At 43.7% G+C, this 15,723-nt stretch overlaps 1 protein-coding gene across 5 annotated transcripts; it reads left to right on the plus strand.

Moving 5' to 3' along the window:
* The first annotated feature begins 350 nt into the window (after positions 1-350).
* rrbp1a (ribosome binding protein 1a) lies at positions 351-14,592 on the plus strand. 5 transcript variants are annotated; one of them, XM_071520228.1, is made up of 27 exons: positions 351-525; positions 2,982-3,903; positions 5,321-5,475; positions 5,641-5,763; positions 6,289-6,441; positions 6,660-6,778; positions 7,098-7,251; positions 8,442-8,580; positions 8,851-9,032; positions 9,142-9,176; positions 9,264-9,339; positions 9,489-9,529; positions 9,623-9,704; positions 9,812-9,852; positions 9,950-10,031; positions 10,128-10,220; positions 10,325-10,417; positions 10,503-10,592; positions 10,720-10,812; positions 10,932-11,003; positions 11,108-11,200; positions 11,562-11,645; positions 11,874-11,951; positions 12,632-12,715; positions 12,886-12,984; positions 13,828-13,971; positions 14,065-14,592. In XM_071520228.1, the coding sequence occupies exons 2-27, from the start codon at positions 3,000-3,002 to the stop codon at positions 14,101-14,103; spliced, it is 3,348 nt and encodes a 1,115-aa protein (XP_071376329.1). In that variant the 5' UTR covers positions 351-525; positions 2,982-2,999; the 3' UTR covers positions 14,104-14,592. The 5 variants fall into 5 exon arrangements, with proteins under 5 accessions (XP_071376329.1, XP_071376487.1, XP_071376406.1 ...); XM_071520386.1 differs by having other exon boundaries at positions 10,131-10,220; XM_071520305.1 differs by having other exon boundaries at positions 9,492-9,529.
* Positions 14,593-15,723: the final 1,131 nt, after the last annotated feature.

The following is a 15,723-nucleotide window of genomic DNA, read 5'->3' on the forward strand; positions in this document are numbered from 1 at the left end:
AGATCTGCCAGACTTTGTATGAACGAACATCCAATAGGCAGAGGTCCCATCCCTGCATACCTCTCATTATCATGTCACGACCATAATGGCTACTGAGCTGAATAGTTATTGTATAATTATCAGACATTACTGAGGGGGGAAAAAACACGTCAAAAATCACTACAGACGGTCAAACGAAGCGAACCTTTTCATTGAATGTCTATGCTGTCGTTTCAGGAAGAAGACTACAACTCCCAACAGGTTCATATCCTGGTTGAGTGTATTCCAGCCAATCGGGTGGCTTCTGGATTAATGGTAGCTATCTAGGGCACGGGGCCAGCGCGTCTAGCCAGCTCAAAGTGCCACGACTTCACAGACCACGGATTCTCCACTGGACTGAGGGAGAGCTCGGGGAAAAAAGCAAGTTAGCTAGATAGCTAGATAAATAGATAGCTGTACGCCGGAGTGACTTCGTCTACAACTCAAAGCTTTCTGTCTTCTCTCCATTCCCTCTCAAGCAAGCAAGCGTAGCTACATCACCAGGAGGTAAGTGTGGGAATCTTGGAATTTTTATTCAGATAGCCAACGTTAGCTAGCTTAAAAAGCTATATGCCGCTAACTCAAAACCTAGCAAGTAATACAAGAAGCCAGTCGTTTAAAGCTGCCTAAATTCTTTGCGATTTGATCTGACTGTCTATTTAGTTTATAGTTTCACTATAGCTCTTGTAGTGCAATCTGTAGGCAACACTTTCTACTGTAATAAATGTGCCGGATGCTAGCCAAGTCCATTGATATAGTGTTAGCTACAAAGCTAGCTTGCAAATAATGATACATCTTCATCATATTAAAGAGATTTGCATAATTAATCTGTATCTGTTTCGGTCTTTGTGAGAATGGTTAATTTATAGTAGTAGTCCTCTGACATTACATAATCAACTAGGCCTTTTTCCTTTTCAATTAAATCAGAGTATTATACTTTTAGTATAAAGTACTAAACATACTTTCTTGGAGGTCAGTGTGTGTAACGGTAAGTGTTATAAAGTGGGACAGTAGGTGGGAGATTGTGGATGAATCACTCTGATAATCCTCACTGTATCTGTCTGAATCTAAATTGAAATGGAACACGTACAGCTACTGATTTAAAGGGCAATGCAACAGATGCATTGCATATGTTGTCTCCATGACATAGTCAAGTTCTATAGATATTTTTTTGAACTGGAGCAGTTTTCTTTCCAAGATAGAAACAGACTGGTAAGACTACAATCTTTGTTACAATGCACGCCCTGGAGGTATACCATTGACTATGAATGAGAGACTGACTTTGTGGACTCGTAGAATATTTGTTTTAACCTTTACACCCGAATGAGCTTTATCTTATACTAGTCCTATCTCTTATGGGCCAGAACATGTACTTTCATCTCCAGAAAGTAACTCCGAGTTGGGACTCTCACAATCATCTTTTTCAATTCATTCTGAGTGGAGATGCACTGAAGTGTGACATCACAGATTAGGAGGCAGGACAAACTCTTCCCTTTCGTTTCTGGCTTTAGACGTTGTAATGAATGGGGACTCTGGACTGTTTGGACTCCACTGAAGTAGTTCAGCAGTTTTGCACTGCTCTGACATAAAGTTGTTGTTAGCTAACATGGTGCTCGCAACTTTTTTTGCATTTCAATATTTTTGACAATCACTTCCCAATCCCAAATATTAGATATGATATGATTGATTTTTGTTGCAAGAATAAATGTAAGAGGGGTGTTTCAGCCTCCCTGCTGTTTCCCACATTACCTCAGCCAACTTTCCTCCCTGCAGGCTAAACATTCTGGTTTGTGACCTGAGCTCTAAAAGAACCTTTAGGGGATAGCCGTTACAGGGCAGGAAATTAACACTAGCAGCCAGCCAAAAGCTGGTAATTTTGGCTGTAAATTTTTGTACTCTGCCAGCCACTTTGGATGGCATCTATCATCTGGAGTGTTTTTTTCCCACTAAAATGCATATTTGGCTGGTAAAATAGTGAAATTGGATGGTTAAAAAGCTTTGAATCCATCTGCTACAGTGGCCAGTGTCTAGGGGATAAGAGACAAATTTGAACACGAAAGTTCATTAGTATCTGTCCTTTTAAGAACACTGAAGATGCATAGGATCTACAAATATGTATATAGAAGTAAATAGAAGTTTTTAATTTTAAAGCATACTAAAACGTAGCTCAAACATCCTCCACATGTTGCTTATATTAAGTTGTATTTACTTTGTTTAACTTGGTAAGTTCCAGTTCTTGCACTTTATCAGAAGGCCCAATACTGGACTTGGGAATTCAGTGGTCTGTGTGAGACTTAAGTTAATTTTGAGGGTGAATTTGAGCTTTTGAGTGAATTTTCTTTCCATATATCCATTTTCCCCAAGGAGGAAGACATTGTATGCAAACCTATTTTTGACCATCTGCTATTTGTGGCATGGTATGCTGTGAAGATTTCCTCTGTTATGTATTGTCTGTGTTCAGACTCAAGGTAAATGAAAATGAATAACAGCGACATCTTGAGGCCTTTTGGGTTAACTAAAAGGCTGTGTTTGCCCTCCACACAGTATTAGTCAGAATCCTATCATATTAACAGCTCTGTTACCGAAGCACAGCTGCATTCAGTTTCATATTGCCCAGGCAGAGAAACGTTAGTGTTACTATTCCTCTTGAAATACTGCCAGGAAGGTGCAGTTACTAGAGTTTTGGCTTGTTTATGAATTGTTAAGCTTTTGTTTGCACTTGAGAAACAAACCAAGCAAGATTAAAGCACAGGAACAGGAAGACTTTTTTTTAACCCTTGATTATGTTAAATACTTTTTTCCCCATGGTCTGTGCTTGTCTACATTAAACTGTTTCTTTTGGAACTTTCCTTCTGTTTGCTAAAAGGAGAATATTTTTTGATTTTAGTTGAAAACAGGTAGTCTACATCCTTTTCAACATCATTGTGTTGACAACTCTGGTATTATGTTTTTCTCTTTGACAGGATAACCAAAACTGAACAATGGATATCTATGACCCCCAGACCCTTGGGATCATGGTGTTTGGTGGATTCATGGTAATCTCTGCCATAGGGATTGCTTTAGTCTCCACCTTCTCCATGAAGGAAACCTCTTATGAAGAGGCACTGGCTAAGCAACGTCGAGAGTTGGGTAAGATGCAGCCCCTTCGCGCTGAGAAGAAGAAGAAGGACAAGGCATCTGAGAAGAAGAACCGAGGTAAGAAGAAGGAAGAAAAGCCCAATGGAAAGATCCCGGAGCCGGAGGTAATCCCAGAGGCTGCTGCAGATGACCCAGTCCCTGAACCTGCTTCTGCCCCAGTTGTAGCTGCTGCTCCTGCCCCTGAACCTGTCCCTGCCTCTGAGCCTAAACCAACTCCAACCCTAGCATCTGCAGACGCCCAGCCCAAAGCTGCTGCTGCCCCAAGCCCTGTTGTTGCTGAGTCCTCACCTGCTCCCTCACCTAAAGAAAAGAAGAAGAAAAAGGTTGCCAAGGTGGAGCCAGCCTCTACCCAAACAGCCCCAGTTGTTTCTGCCCCTGCCCCAGCCAAGTCTGCTCCTGCCCCTGCCCCAGCCAAGTCTGCCCCTACCCCTGCCCCAGCCAAGTCTGCTCCTGCACCAGCCAAGCCAGTCCCAGCCCCAGCCAAGTCTGTTTCAGTCCCAGCCAAATCTGCTCCAGCCCCAGCCAAGTCTGCTGCAGCCCAGGCTAAGTCTTCTCAACCCCCAGCCAAGTCTTCTCCAGCTCCCTCCAAGTCTGCTGTGGTGCCCAAGCCTTCCCCAGTGTTAGAGGCTGTCACCAAGGAGGTCCCAGTGATGGCAGTGCCCCCAGTGGGATCTCAGCAGACTGCCACTGTTGCAGCAAAAGCACAGGAACCCAAGAAGAAGGCCTCTAAGAAAAAATCTGAGCCTGGTAAGCAGATGTTATTTGAGAAATGTATACTGGCCAGTTTTGGGGTGGCGCTAGCCCAATGTGGGCAGTGACATGCTAATGGTTATCAAAGGTAAGATGGTGCCCCACAAGGTTGCCAGCTGAAATCTGCAGGAAATCTAGGCATGGGACATGAATAAAATGCATCCCCCACACACAATTACCACTACAGTACCCTTGACCAAGGCACTGAATATTCAGTTGTTGCAGCTGCAGTTGTTGCTGCTCAGTGGCCAACAGTGTAAAACTTAGCTTCTAGTTGTGACTGCGTAACCATGTCTCCCTCCTCTCTCTGCAACTGCTTCCCCAGTCTGTTGCAGTAAATGATATGAATATTCCTAGTTAGTCTGCTTGATTAGATGAGTCTTTTAAAAAAGCATGGTCTAACTATATTCTTTCTTTAGAAAACATCACAGTAAACTAGATTCAAAGTTAAGGCCTATAATTTTCAGTTACAATCTTTTGTCTTGGCCTGTGCACAGAAGGACAATTCAGGACATGTGGTCAAATTGGCGAATTGTGATTTATACAATGAAATGTTAATTGTCAGATATTTAGCTGACACTATATAGTGACTTATGTGTGCAACAGTAGAATACGCATAAATTCCACCAACATTACAAGTAACCAACATTATAAGTAACCAAAACTAAGCAGTGATCAGAACCACAGTGCCCTGACAATGGATATATCAAGATATTGTTGTGACCCTCGAATGATCATTGTTAAAATTAGCCCTCTCTTTTGATTGATGGAAATAGTTGTCTAGGCAGGAACTACATCAGCCATAACACTGGTGATAGTATAGCTCTCAGACTAGAAAGCGTTTGGAGGTGGGAGTGGGGGCATGTCTCTACAACTGACACACACATGCACACACACGCATCTAAGAGGCAGTAATGCCTTGTCAGTACGGATGAACCTCAAGCTGTGTATCTATGGGAAGTAGTGCCAGTGGGCAGAGGTGGGTAATGTCTGGCGCTCAACTCTAGAGGGCATAGAGCACGTCGGCCTGTCCAAACACCACTGCCCTGTTTTGTTAGCTGACAAAGGCTCTCAGTGCCCCAACAATGGGAGGGTTTCTCCTCTGCCTGAGGGTTGTCTCTGCCTGGTGCCACAGTGCCCCATCATTTTGCCAGCCCAAGCTGCCCAGGGCCCCGGCCCCAAAGGAGAACTCACAACCCGGTTGTTTCCTGAGGCAGCGATGGAATTCAGGTTTATTGTGGCTGTCTAATGAGGCCCTCAAAAATATCTGCCTTTACCATTCAACATAACCATGAAATAAATCAGTATTCAAACTATCTGGACTTGTTGAGAATTTCTTATATTTTGCTAATGTCACTCTTTATTGCTTTGGTACTGCGTGTTTCATTGGAATGCTTTGTCTTTGTTTCTGTAGCTGCAGTGGTGGATTCTGCTGATGCCCCGCTGTATCTGCCCTACAAGGCTCTGGTCTCCACCATCAGTAGCATGGTGTTCAGTGAGGGAGAGGCTCACAGGCTCATCGAGATCCTGTCTGAGAAGGCCGGCATCATTCAGGACACGTGGCACACGGTATGGGAGACTGCTATAGGTGACGGGGAACAGATGCCTGTTACACTGAGAACACCAGCTGAAATGTCCAGGCACATTATGGGTTGCTGAATGTTTGTGAGACTTGGATGGTGACCAACTCTCAGTTCTCACTGCCTTTGTGTGTGTGTGTGTTTTTTTTTTCAGGCAACTCAGAAAGGAGACCCAGTGGCCATGCTGAAGAAACAACTGGATGAGAGGGAGAGACAGCTGGCAGCAGAACAAGAGGATGCTACTGCGGCCAAGAACCGTCTGAGAGATCTCTCCAAGGTTAGACAAAACACTGAAATTCACTATTTCCTTTTAAGTTGAACTTTGAGAGGGAGTCAGGCCTAGGCTGCCATGGTGTTATTTGGGTCAAGCCACTGGCTCTTAAACCAATGCACAAAACTTGATTGAACAACTTGGACAGTAAAAAGCATGGTGTAAATCTAACTTGCTAGTTAGCCATTTCTCACGTAGGCAATGAACAGTATTTCAATTAACAAAGATCTAAATTAAATTTAACTTCTGAATCAAATCAATTTAAGCAAAAAAAACCTTATATGGAATAAGGGTGGTAGGATCTTGACAGCATCTGTAATTTTCTCTTAGAATGCAGATTTGCTTTTGCTAGCCCTACAAAGCACTGTGGGGATTGGCCAGCCTTGTCCAGAGCTGATTCTACATGTAGAAATGACCAATGGTCACTTGTCTACTCCCAGCAAGGGGACAAAGTGATGCAGACTTCCTTAAATGGCTCTTGATTGTTGGCCACAGACACAATCTGACGGTTCCTTCCTTTCTGTCAATCAGGAGCTGTCTGCTGAGAAGTCCAAGGTGGCCAGTGTGGAGACGAGGCTGAGTTCCCAGCTGAGTAAGCGGGAGCAAGAGATGATTGCTCTGCAAGCTCGCATGCAGGCCAGTTACCAGGACCATGTAGCCCAGACCCAGAGGCTCAACGCAAAGGTCTGTTCTCATACACAAATATTTTAATTTTTCAACATATAATTCAGATTTCAGTGTGCAATATTGGTGCTACCTCTTTGAAGTGAAATTTAGGATGCACTTAATGGTTTTTCATTAAATGCCCAAATATAATGCTAAACAACATTTCAAGGAGCATGAGTCGCTTATGGCTTATTGGCTGCTCATTCATTTCCATACATTTCAAAATACTCTGGCAGATCCTTGGCCTGCAGGACCAACTGGAAAAAGGCCCCAATGCCCAACTGGCCCGTCTGCAGCAGGAGAACTCCATTCTCCGCGACGCCCTGAACCAGGCCACCAGTCAGGCTGAGAGCAAGTGAGTGTTTCCCAGACCCTGGATGGGAGTACGACTGGAGGATGTCTGAATTAGTGTGGGAACAGGAATTGACAATAACTGAGAATCAGTTAGTAGCGGATCCATAATGGCATGTATTTTACCTCTCGACACTGAGATTTGGTCAGAGTTTCATTAAAGTGTAGATGGAGTACAGTAGGTGTCATTATGAACTCAAAGGTATGTCTGTGGAGTCTGATGGTGTCCAGACTGGGGGCCAGGCCTGAGCTCAGCCTGTGTTTGTGTAGAGCATGTGTCCTGACTCTCTCTCCCTCTCCCTCTCTCTCTGTGGCTTTCTCAGACAAAATGCGGAGCTGGCCAAGCTGCGTCAGGACTGTGCTAAGCTGACCAAGGATCTTGGGGAGAAGACGGAGAGTCTGCAGGCTGATGAGCACATCAGGAGGGGCCTGGAGGCCAAGGTCTCCGCTACTGAGAAGCAGCTCTCCTTGCAGCAGGTTGGACTGGCCCGTGGGAACACCACACCATCTCTGTTACAATTACTGTGCTCATGATGATTCTAACTTGACTCCGGCCTTCTTAATGCTGCATCAGTAGAATTTCTTGTTTGGGCAGCCAGTTAGTTTTCAGAGTTTCTCCAGCCTTGCCCACCTGTCCCCCAGCCCACTAATGCTGTGTTATGGGAAGTTTGATAGCCTTGTAATCACAGAGCCTTGGGCTGGGCTGGAATGCAGCCACACAATAACGGGGCTGCAGGGGAAATGCTTTTCAGCACCAGCTGGAATGCGTGCATGCCCGAGCATCACTCCAGTCCAGCCCTCTATTACTGTATGTAAAAGAGCAGGCACACTCTGACACTACATCTGGACACACGTGACTTTCAGACATGAAGCACACCCCTGCGTCTGCATCTATCCATTTGCTGTACATTACTTGCGCAGGCTATCAGCCTACACAATCTCATACTAATGGAATGCTGTTTGTTTGAACTATTATGGTACATGTGGACCAAGTGAGTCAGCACTTCCTGACAGTCAAGTGTTCGCTTTGTCTAATCATTTACTAACATCCCTTCCAGGAGTTTAAGGTCTATCGACATGTTATGCAATGGCTCAGGCAGTAAGTCAATATACACATGTTCAGGGCTCTCGAATGATGAATGAATGATGTTCTTTTTTTTCCTACAAACCAATTTTAACTATAGAGGAGTCTGTTGTGAAATTTGAATGTGTAGCTGGGCTCTCTGGTAATCACCATACAAACATCAGCAATATTTAGCTGCTGCTACTGAATCGGTCATATGTGTAAGTGCAGCAATTGATGGCCAAATCATCTCAAATCTCAATCTCAGTCAAAAAAAATCCAAATAAAACAAAATCTAAAGAAGGATTCTTTTGCCTGATGCATTTTGCACAGGACCAAACTGCATTATCATTTCAGCAGCCATACATTACTCTCAGGCCAAAGGATATTCTACTACATGGGGAAAATCTGGAATTATCTAGTAAAGTACTATAATTACTGTTTTTGTTTTGACTGTGGAAAAAGCTGCTATTTTGATGATTCCTACCAGAAGTGGGACATGATCCACATGCACTACTATAGACTTGCATGTTACCACGGCCAAGTGGGATAATGTAGTGAGTCTCTGCTGCCCCCTGCTGTCTGACAAATTTCTGTCGTTCAGACCAGCCATGCGGAGAGCGAGCAGGCTTTACAGAGGAGACTGGAGGAGGTGTGTGAGGAGCTGAGGACAGCGCAGAGCAGCAACAGCAGCCTGCAGGCCAACATGGAGAAGGCCCAGCAGGACAACAGCACCCTCTCAGGTCAGGGAAAGGGAGTGGCCTCTGGAAGAGTATGGGATCATAGTAATTAGCAGGTCATACATATGAGGAGGCATGGGACTTTATTTGACAGACAAAGAGTGAAGGATGAAAGGTGGAAATTAATTGGATCTTAGATGCTACATATTACTTTTGTACAACTAATGGGCTGTGGGGGATTTTGCTGGGACCAGCGGTGGGCTAACAAGAATACCAAGTATTGTGAAATGGGTAGTGAGTGCTGTGTTTTGACAGTGATCCTTGTCCTTGCAGAACTTCAGGTGCATATGGGGAGAATGGAGTCTGAGGTCAGGGAGCACTCTGCCCAGGTGGATGCCCTCACTGCTCAGCTAGAGCAGACACAGGCGGAGAAGAGCCAGCTTGAACAGCAGGTGGCCTCCATCAACTCACTGCTAGAGGCCAGTCAGAACCAAAAGGAAGAGGATAACAACCAGGCAAGGCACCTTTGTCTTTAGAGACTCTTTAACTTTGGTAAAATGGCCAGAAGGCTGACCACACCATAGACTTTATTTCTAAAGGTGTCCGTCATTTGTGTTTTTGTAGGTGAATGCTGCAGAACTGGAACAGCTAAAGCTCAGGTAAGTGTTTGATCTTCCCTGCTTCAGTGTTAACATCAGATCCAGAGGTGTTCCAGTCATTAGTTAAAAGCATATATCTTCTTTCAGCCTCCAGGAGAGGGACAACCAGTTAAACACGCTCCATGAGGAACTGAAGCAGCTACACATGAAGCAGGAAGCAGCTGTAAGTGCTGGAAGCATCTGTCTTTTCATCCTTTGACATGTAGATAAGTCCTAACTAATATCACTCCTTGATTATTCAGGAGGAATATTTTTTTTTCTTGATACAATGATTTGGGCAATGGCACTGCTAATCACAATTTGCTGTTCCAGCAGGAAAATACCGCTGTTGAGCTACAGCAAAGAAATGACAGGTACGGTCCTTTAGACTTGCCACTTATTTGTCTGATTTCTGATTATTAGTACTTTTCAGATATTTATCCAAACTCTGTCCCTATTCATTTTAGTGAGGATGCCAGCCTTATAGCATCACTTCAGGATGAACTTAAAAATGTCAAAGAAGAGATGGAGCAACTTAAGAACACACCGGTAAGCTTACCCTTCAGTGTGTTTCATGCTTCTCCCTCTACAGCCACCCCGCAGTACAGCAACATAATCAGTCCCAGTGACCTCTTTGCACTTCTTTTCTGTTTCAGCCGTCAGATAACTCTGCAGAGCTGGCACTACTACAGAGCAGGTAAATAACTGAGTCTCTCGTAGCAAAATGGACACATATTATCAGTTCTGTTTAGACCTTACATCTTACCTCTGTCCCATTTTGGTTCTCTGGCTAGTCTGACTGAGAGGGATGCCCTGGTCACATCACTACAAGAGGAGCTGAGGGAAGCGAGGGAAAAATCACCAGCTATCGATGGCGTAAGAGTCTATTTACAGCCGCAGGACTTATCTAGTGACACTGATTTTACAGCTTTGCTATTAATCACCTCCCTGATCATGTCATTTGCTCTTCAGCAGGACTTGATGGTACAACTGACAGCATTTCAAACTGAAGCCAAAGAAACTCTCCAGAGACTCTTCCCACAGATACCCCTAGAGACAGAGCAGGTAGGAATCGTGCCATGGGTTTCACAAAAAGAGTCGCTGAATAATCTCTGTAAAATAACATTTGTGTTAATTATTCATGTCTTATGTGCTTTCCCACGGCTCAGGCCAACTGGTTACAAGACTTTGCGCAGAAAGCTCAGGAGGATCTCGCCCACAGCCAGCAGAGCCAGGAGTCTCAGTCGAGCACAGAGTTGCCCGTAAGCCATGATCATATACTATTACTTGATGCTGGTTTGAATTTGCCTGTCGGAAGAGGTTCTGATTGTGCTTTGTGTCTTTCAGGAGTTGCTCGGGAAACTGAAGGAGGCTGAGGAGAGCCACGGCACACTGCAGGCTGAGTGCGAACAGTACAGGACAGTCTTGGCTGAAACGGTGATTGACATGCGACCAATTTATATACATTCAACAATCTATCTCTGAATACGGCAATGGCATATGTGCATTGGTTTGTGTGTTTATGGACTCATATTATCCCATCATTGTTTCCCTTGTCCTTCAGGAAGGAATGCTGAAAGACCTGCAGAAGAGTGTGGAGGAGGAAGAGCTGGTATGGAAAACCAAGATGGCTGACTCAGAGGAGCAGTTGAGAATGGTGAGTTCTATGTATTATAATACCCTCTTGAGTTGAATGTGACGTTGACATTGGTTCACCGTCAGCTACACCTTGCTTTGCTTTTTTTTGCCTAATGACACCCTCTCACACACTACCAGGCTTCAGAGAAGGCCCACACGTTGGAGGCGGCTGTTGAGAGCTTGAAGGCAGAAAACCAAAGTATAGAGCAGGTGGGGATTTTGCCACACACAGTTGTAATCGCCCCCTCGGGTAAGCCGGTGGGTTGGGAGATGTGTTCTACTATATAAAATGGTCTCTTTGGATCTCTCTACAGTTGAAGGAGCAGGTGATGCTTCTGGAGGCCCAGCTGGAGAAGCAGTCAGAGTCTGCCTCAGACGGCCAGGGGAACTCTGAGGAGATGGCACAGGTACATGTGCAGTTCACTAGTACAGTCTACAGGCCACCAACAGATTGCCGTTTTCAAATGTATTCTTTAAATTAAAAAAATATGCTTTTTTTAACTAGGTAATACATTTCGTTGTCTGTCTGTATTTATTCTTTTAGCAAAATTTCAAATAATTGATTAATATTATTTTATATAAATATTTGTTGAAATGTTTTGGGAAAAGTAGTTTCAGTATTAAATATGCTTTACCGCATGCATTCATGTTTGTTTTCTGCTGAATTCTATAAAAAGATACTTACTACTTACTTACTACTTGTCGTGTATTTAAAGCAATAGTCATCCCATGTGTGAAATCTTTTCTTCTCTGTCGTGTGCTTTGTAGTTGAAGCTGCTGCTGTCAGAGTGTCAGAGCCAGCTGGACTCGGCCCAGAAGGAGGCCCAGGCACACAAGGAAGAGCTAACACAGGTGAATCTACATGCTTAACCTACATTTCCATCTTCCGAACAGCAGTATTCACACATTCGGTTCCCTGTGCAAGTGATTTCTGTGAGACCATTTCAAGGAATTCGTAGGAATGTCTCCCTGATCCACACGACCGGCTAGGGACGGTAACCAGTGATGTGTAACGCTAAAGGGATTCATGGATGATTGGAGGTTATGTAACCAGTGACTAGCAACGGCTTCCCATTTCAGGTCAGAGAGCAGCTGAGCGAGGTCACGATGCGGGCTCAGCCAGAGCAGAACGGCCCAGCTGAGGCTCAACCCAGTCAGGTCAGGGTGCACAGGTCACAGGCACCCTTCACTTTTGTCGGAGAGTACTGGACAGCGGACGCCACTGACTAGGCCACAAACTCAAAGAAAGTAGGGCTAGGGTCTATTTGGCAGAAAACTCAAAGAAGGAATCTGTATTATGGATGTGCGTACTGCAGTTTTATTTGGACCTATTGGGATTAGGAGGCAGTCTGTGCCTAACAGACTTAGTCAAAACCGTGTCCTGAGTGAAGGATGTTGCCACAGTACGCGGATATTGAGCAACAAATTACTCTGTTAAAGAAGTGCAGTATTTCCAGTCTGTCCAGTACTTCCCAGACCAAGCAGCTGTTTACGCTAACCACTGTTTGCATTGACCGAGTGTGCTCTCTGCTCCACATAACCCTAACCACTGCTGTTTCTCATGTTTCCTCGGCATGCTCACTTTTCCTCTTCAGTTTTCAGATGTTTGTTTTGAGTTGATTCCTAACGGCAACAAAATTTGTTTTTGCCTTGAGCCTTTTGCCTGAATTGGTCCGAAAGGGAAACTAACTTGGCATACAGGTTGAACAGCTTGTGTGCGTGTGTGTGGGTGGGTTGCAGTGATGTTTTGGCACAAGAGTGTTTACATACACGCATGTATGTGTTGAACATTTGTCTGTGTATATTTATTGTGTGTGCCTGTATTTGTCTGTCATCAGGTCCAGTATGAGTTGAGTCAGTCAACAGAGAAGCTGCAGGGGGAGGAGGCTCGGAGACAGCAGCTGTCTGAGGAGTTTGAACAGGTACAGTCTATTACCTTCTGTAGCAGCCATTAGGTAAATACTGTAGGTGTGTCCTTATGGCTCTTATCACAGTAGTTATGAAATCGGGGACATTCAGCTGATGATCAGTGCTAGAGTGGTAGGAACAGTCAGTGGGTAACATCATTGTCCAATGTGCTGTCATATCCCAGGCCCAGAAGACTGTATCAGAACTTCAGGCTCAACTGGATCTCCTGCAGACTGCTGGAGATTCACCACAGGCGGACACAGAGGATATCGCTCTGCTAAAGGTGCTGTAACAAATTACATTGTAAAAACTAACCTTTATTTTGTCACTACTGAACTATTGTAACTCCCAGTGCAACTGTCTAACCCAGCAGGGTGTGTCCAGATAACAGTTAGTCCAGAATGCTGCAGCCAGCCAGACTCCAGACAGGAACTGAGAAAAGACGGCTTACTCCCATCTTTACTTCACTGGCTACCAGTGCAATTCAGGACTGTGTTTAAAGTTGTATTGATCACATTTAAGGCATGATTTGGACCAGTGTCTTGCAGTATCTCAGAGCTTTTAACAGCAGCTTCAGATCCTCTGTGGTCGTTCCACAGACTAGGCTGAAGTTTACAGTTGATTGAGCTTTCTCCATCTCTAGGCTCTGAAATGACCTGGCCAACTCGGTGTTCTCCTGTCTTTAACTTGATCTGCTACCTGTATTCTGTTTTTATTCTAGTGTAAATTATTGTGTGCCCTTTTGTGCATTATTGTTCTTCTTAATTTATTCACATTTTTATTTATTGCTCACATTTTTTATTCATCTTGTAAATCATTACATGTAAATGTAAAGCTTTTATTTTTTTTTTTAGTGAAACACTTAACTCTGTATTGATAGGTGCTGTACAAATATTACTTCTATTATTATTATTGTTATTATTATTATCCCCATTGGAGCCTCAGCCCCAATCAGAAGCGTCTGTCTTCACTTTGCTAGGTGTGTTCTACCAGCAGTCTCTTTAACGAAGAGCTGCCCCAGTTTATCTTGTGGCATGTGTGGGCAGGTAGCCCTTGTCCAAATGGTTTCTTATTTTGAGTTTACTGAGCTGACCTGAAGTAATGTTTCCTATTGCTATCTGAATAGGAGCGTCTGGAGAAGGAGAAGAAGCTGTCCAAAGACCTGGGCCAGGCAGCCACCAAGCTCCAGCAGCTCCTCAAAGCCACTCAGGAGCAGCTGACCAAAGAGAGGGACACAGTAAGAACGCTGCAGGAGCACCTGGAGGGAAAGGTGAGAGCACCGACTCTGCCCCGACTGCATCTCTCTGCTTGCATTGTTTGGTCCGTTTGTCTGTTTTGACACTTTCCTCTGTGTGTTTTCAAGGGAGAGTATGTGGAGCTGAAGGAAGGAACGTCCGTCTAAGACTGAGGCTGACTGCGGACACTACACAAAACTGCCAAATATGCCTTATGATTACCATAGTTATGCATTCCAAAACTATTTTTTTTCTTTCTTGTACTGTAGTTGATTGCATTTGTTGCAACTTTAGAAATCAGATGTTTTATTATGAACATTTCAATGTAAGATTAGAGGAGAAATCCTGCTGCAAACTTTATTGAAACCCACATTCCATCGATTCTGGCTATGTCAGAAGTTATTTATCCCCCTGCCTTATATTCCAAATATTTCCCCATAGTTCAGTGTTAAAAGGGAAACTGATTGTACGTCAAACGTACATCAACCTGTGCAATTACTTTGTATGTCTTTTCTATGTGGTTGAATGATGGGAACATTTTATGGTACAACGATGCAATACATTTTGGGCACGCTACCCTCTGTAGCTGACTGCTAACAACACAGTATGAATTTGAATTTGTATGAATGAATAAACTACAGTGTAGCTATATGTGATTACCCGACTATGATTCTGCAGTATTTACTATAAATGCGCAATCTATATATATTTAGGACAAAGCAAAGGCTGTAAGTTGAATTGAGTACTTTTATTTTGTGAGGATATTGAATTAGTTTCAGATCCAGTGAAAATCACAAAAGACCTAACCTGCTAGCACATATACATTATATAGTATACCAAATATAAGCCACTCCCTCTTATGACACATGAAGTTAACACAGTGGGCTCTTGGACTTATAGAATATGACGGCCATACATAAACAACCCAATGTTTTTCTTTTTCTACTACAGTACTTTCACCCTACCTACCAGGACAAAAAGCCATCAGCACAAATCTATCCAAAGCTTTGTATTTAGAAGAAAATTATGGTTTGTGATTGGGACTCTTACTATAGAGCAGCAGCTTCGGGCACCCTGCTGTAGTGGGCAGTACATTTCATAAGAGATCCTCAGACAAAATGGAGGGTCGGAAATATTTATGCTCTCCATAGCACCCTCTATATTCGCCATTTTGTTGCTTGTTGTCTTTCATCTTTCTCTAAGGTTGCTAACCAATACGCTCCAGTGTTTAGCAAAAGTAAAAAATCTCATTCCCACGAGTTAGTAAGTTGTGGCCAGATGGATCTTGTTCCCACGAGTTGAAAAAATAAAAAAGACCATTTCACCTCCGGGGGTCCGGTTAACTTTCACATTAAGTCAATTTGGTACATAGGGTTCTTTCTACCAGCAGGTAAATAATTTCTCTTAATGTACTCTCGATTGCTGCTGCCAAGAATTTAAGAATATTTGCTTAGGCTGCCAAGTGTATCATCCCTGGGCTATACTGACAAGATGTGTTCAAACTGACTTTGCATCCTGACACAATAACACAGGACAACACGCCAGTTGGTTTAAGCACAGTATTGTGGGGTTCTCTGTTGAATCTTGTATTTCTTGAGTTGAGAGTTGATTGGTGGACCAAGTATGAAAAATGAAATGACATCAAACCAGAGGAAACCAGCACCTTGTTGTCACATGAACACAATGGAGTGGAGCTACAGAGGAGTATGACACACGCTGAGGCTCTGAATTTGAATCAGACACACAGCATGATCAATTAATTGATCACAAGAGGAAAAGAGGAGTTG

Source organism: Centroberyx affinis, unplaced genomic scaffold, assembly GCF_046629955.1.
Source record: "Centroberyx affinis isolate AG114_WGS23_722 - 3 ecotype Tasmania unplaced genomic scaffold, CSIRO-AGI_Caff_v1 ptg000008l_1, whole genome shotgun sequence".
NCBI classification, from domain to species: domain Eukaryota; kingdom Metazoa; phylum Chordata; class Actinopteri; order Beryciformes; family Berycidae; genus Centroberyx; species Centroberyx affinis.

What these genes read in the sequence shown, in the direction of transcription:
- rrbp1a (XM_071520228.1), top strand. Translation starts at nt 3,000, where the DNA reads ATGGATATCTATGACCCCCAGACCCTTGGGATCATGGTGTTTGGTGGA. An exon ending in TAAGAAAAAATCTGAGCCTG is followed by an intron (nt 3,904 to 5,320) that starts GTAAGCAGATGT and finishes TTGTTTCTGTAG; the next exon opens with CTGCAGTGGTGGATTCTGCT. An exon ending in TGTCTGAGGAGTTTGAACAG is followed by an intron (nt 12,716 to 12,885) that starts GTACAGTCTATT and finishes GTCATATCCCAG; the next exon opens with GCCCAGAAGACTGTATCAGA.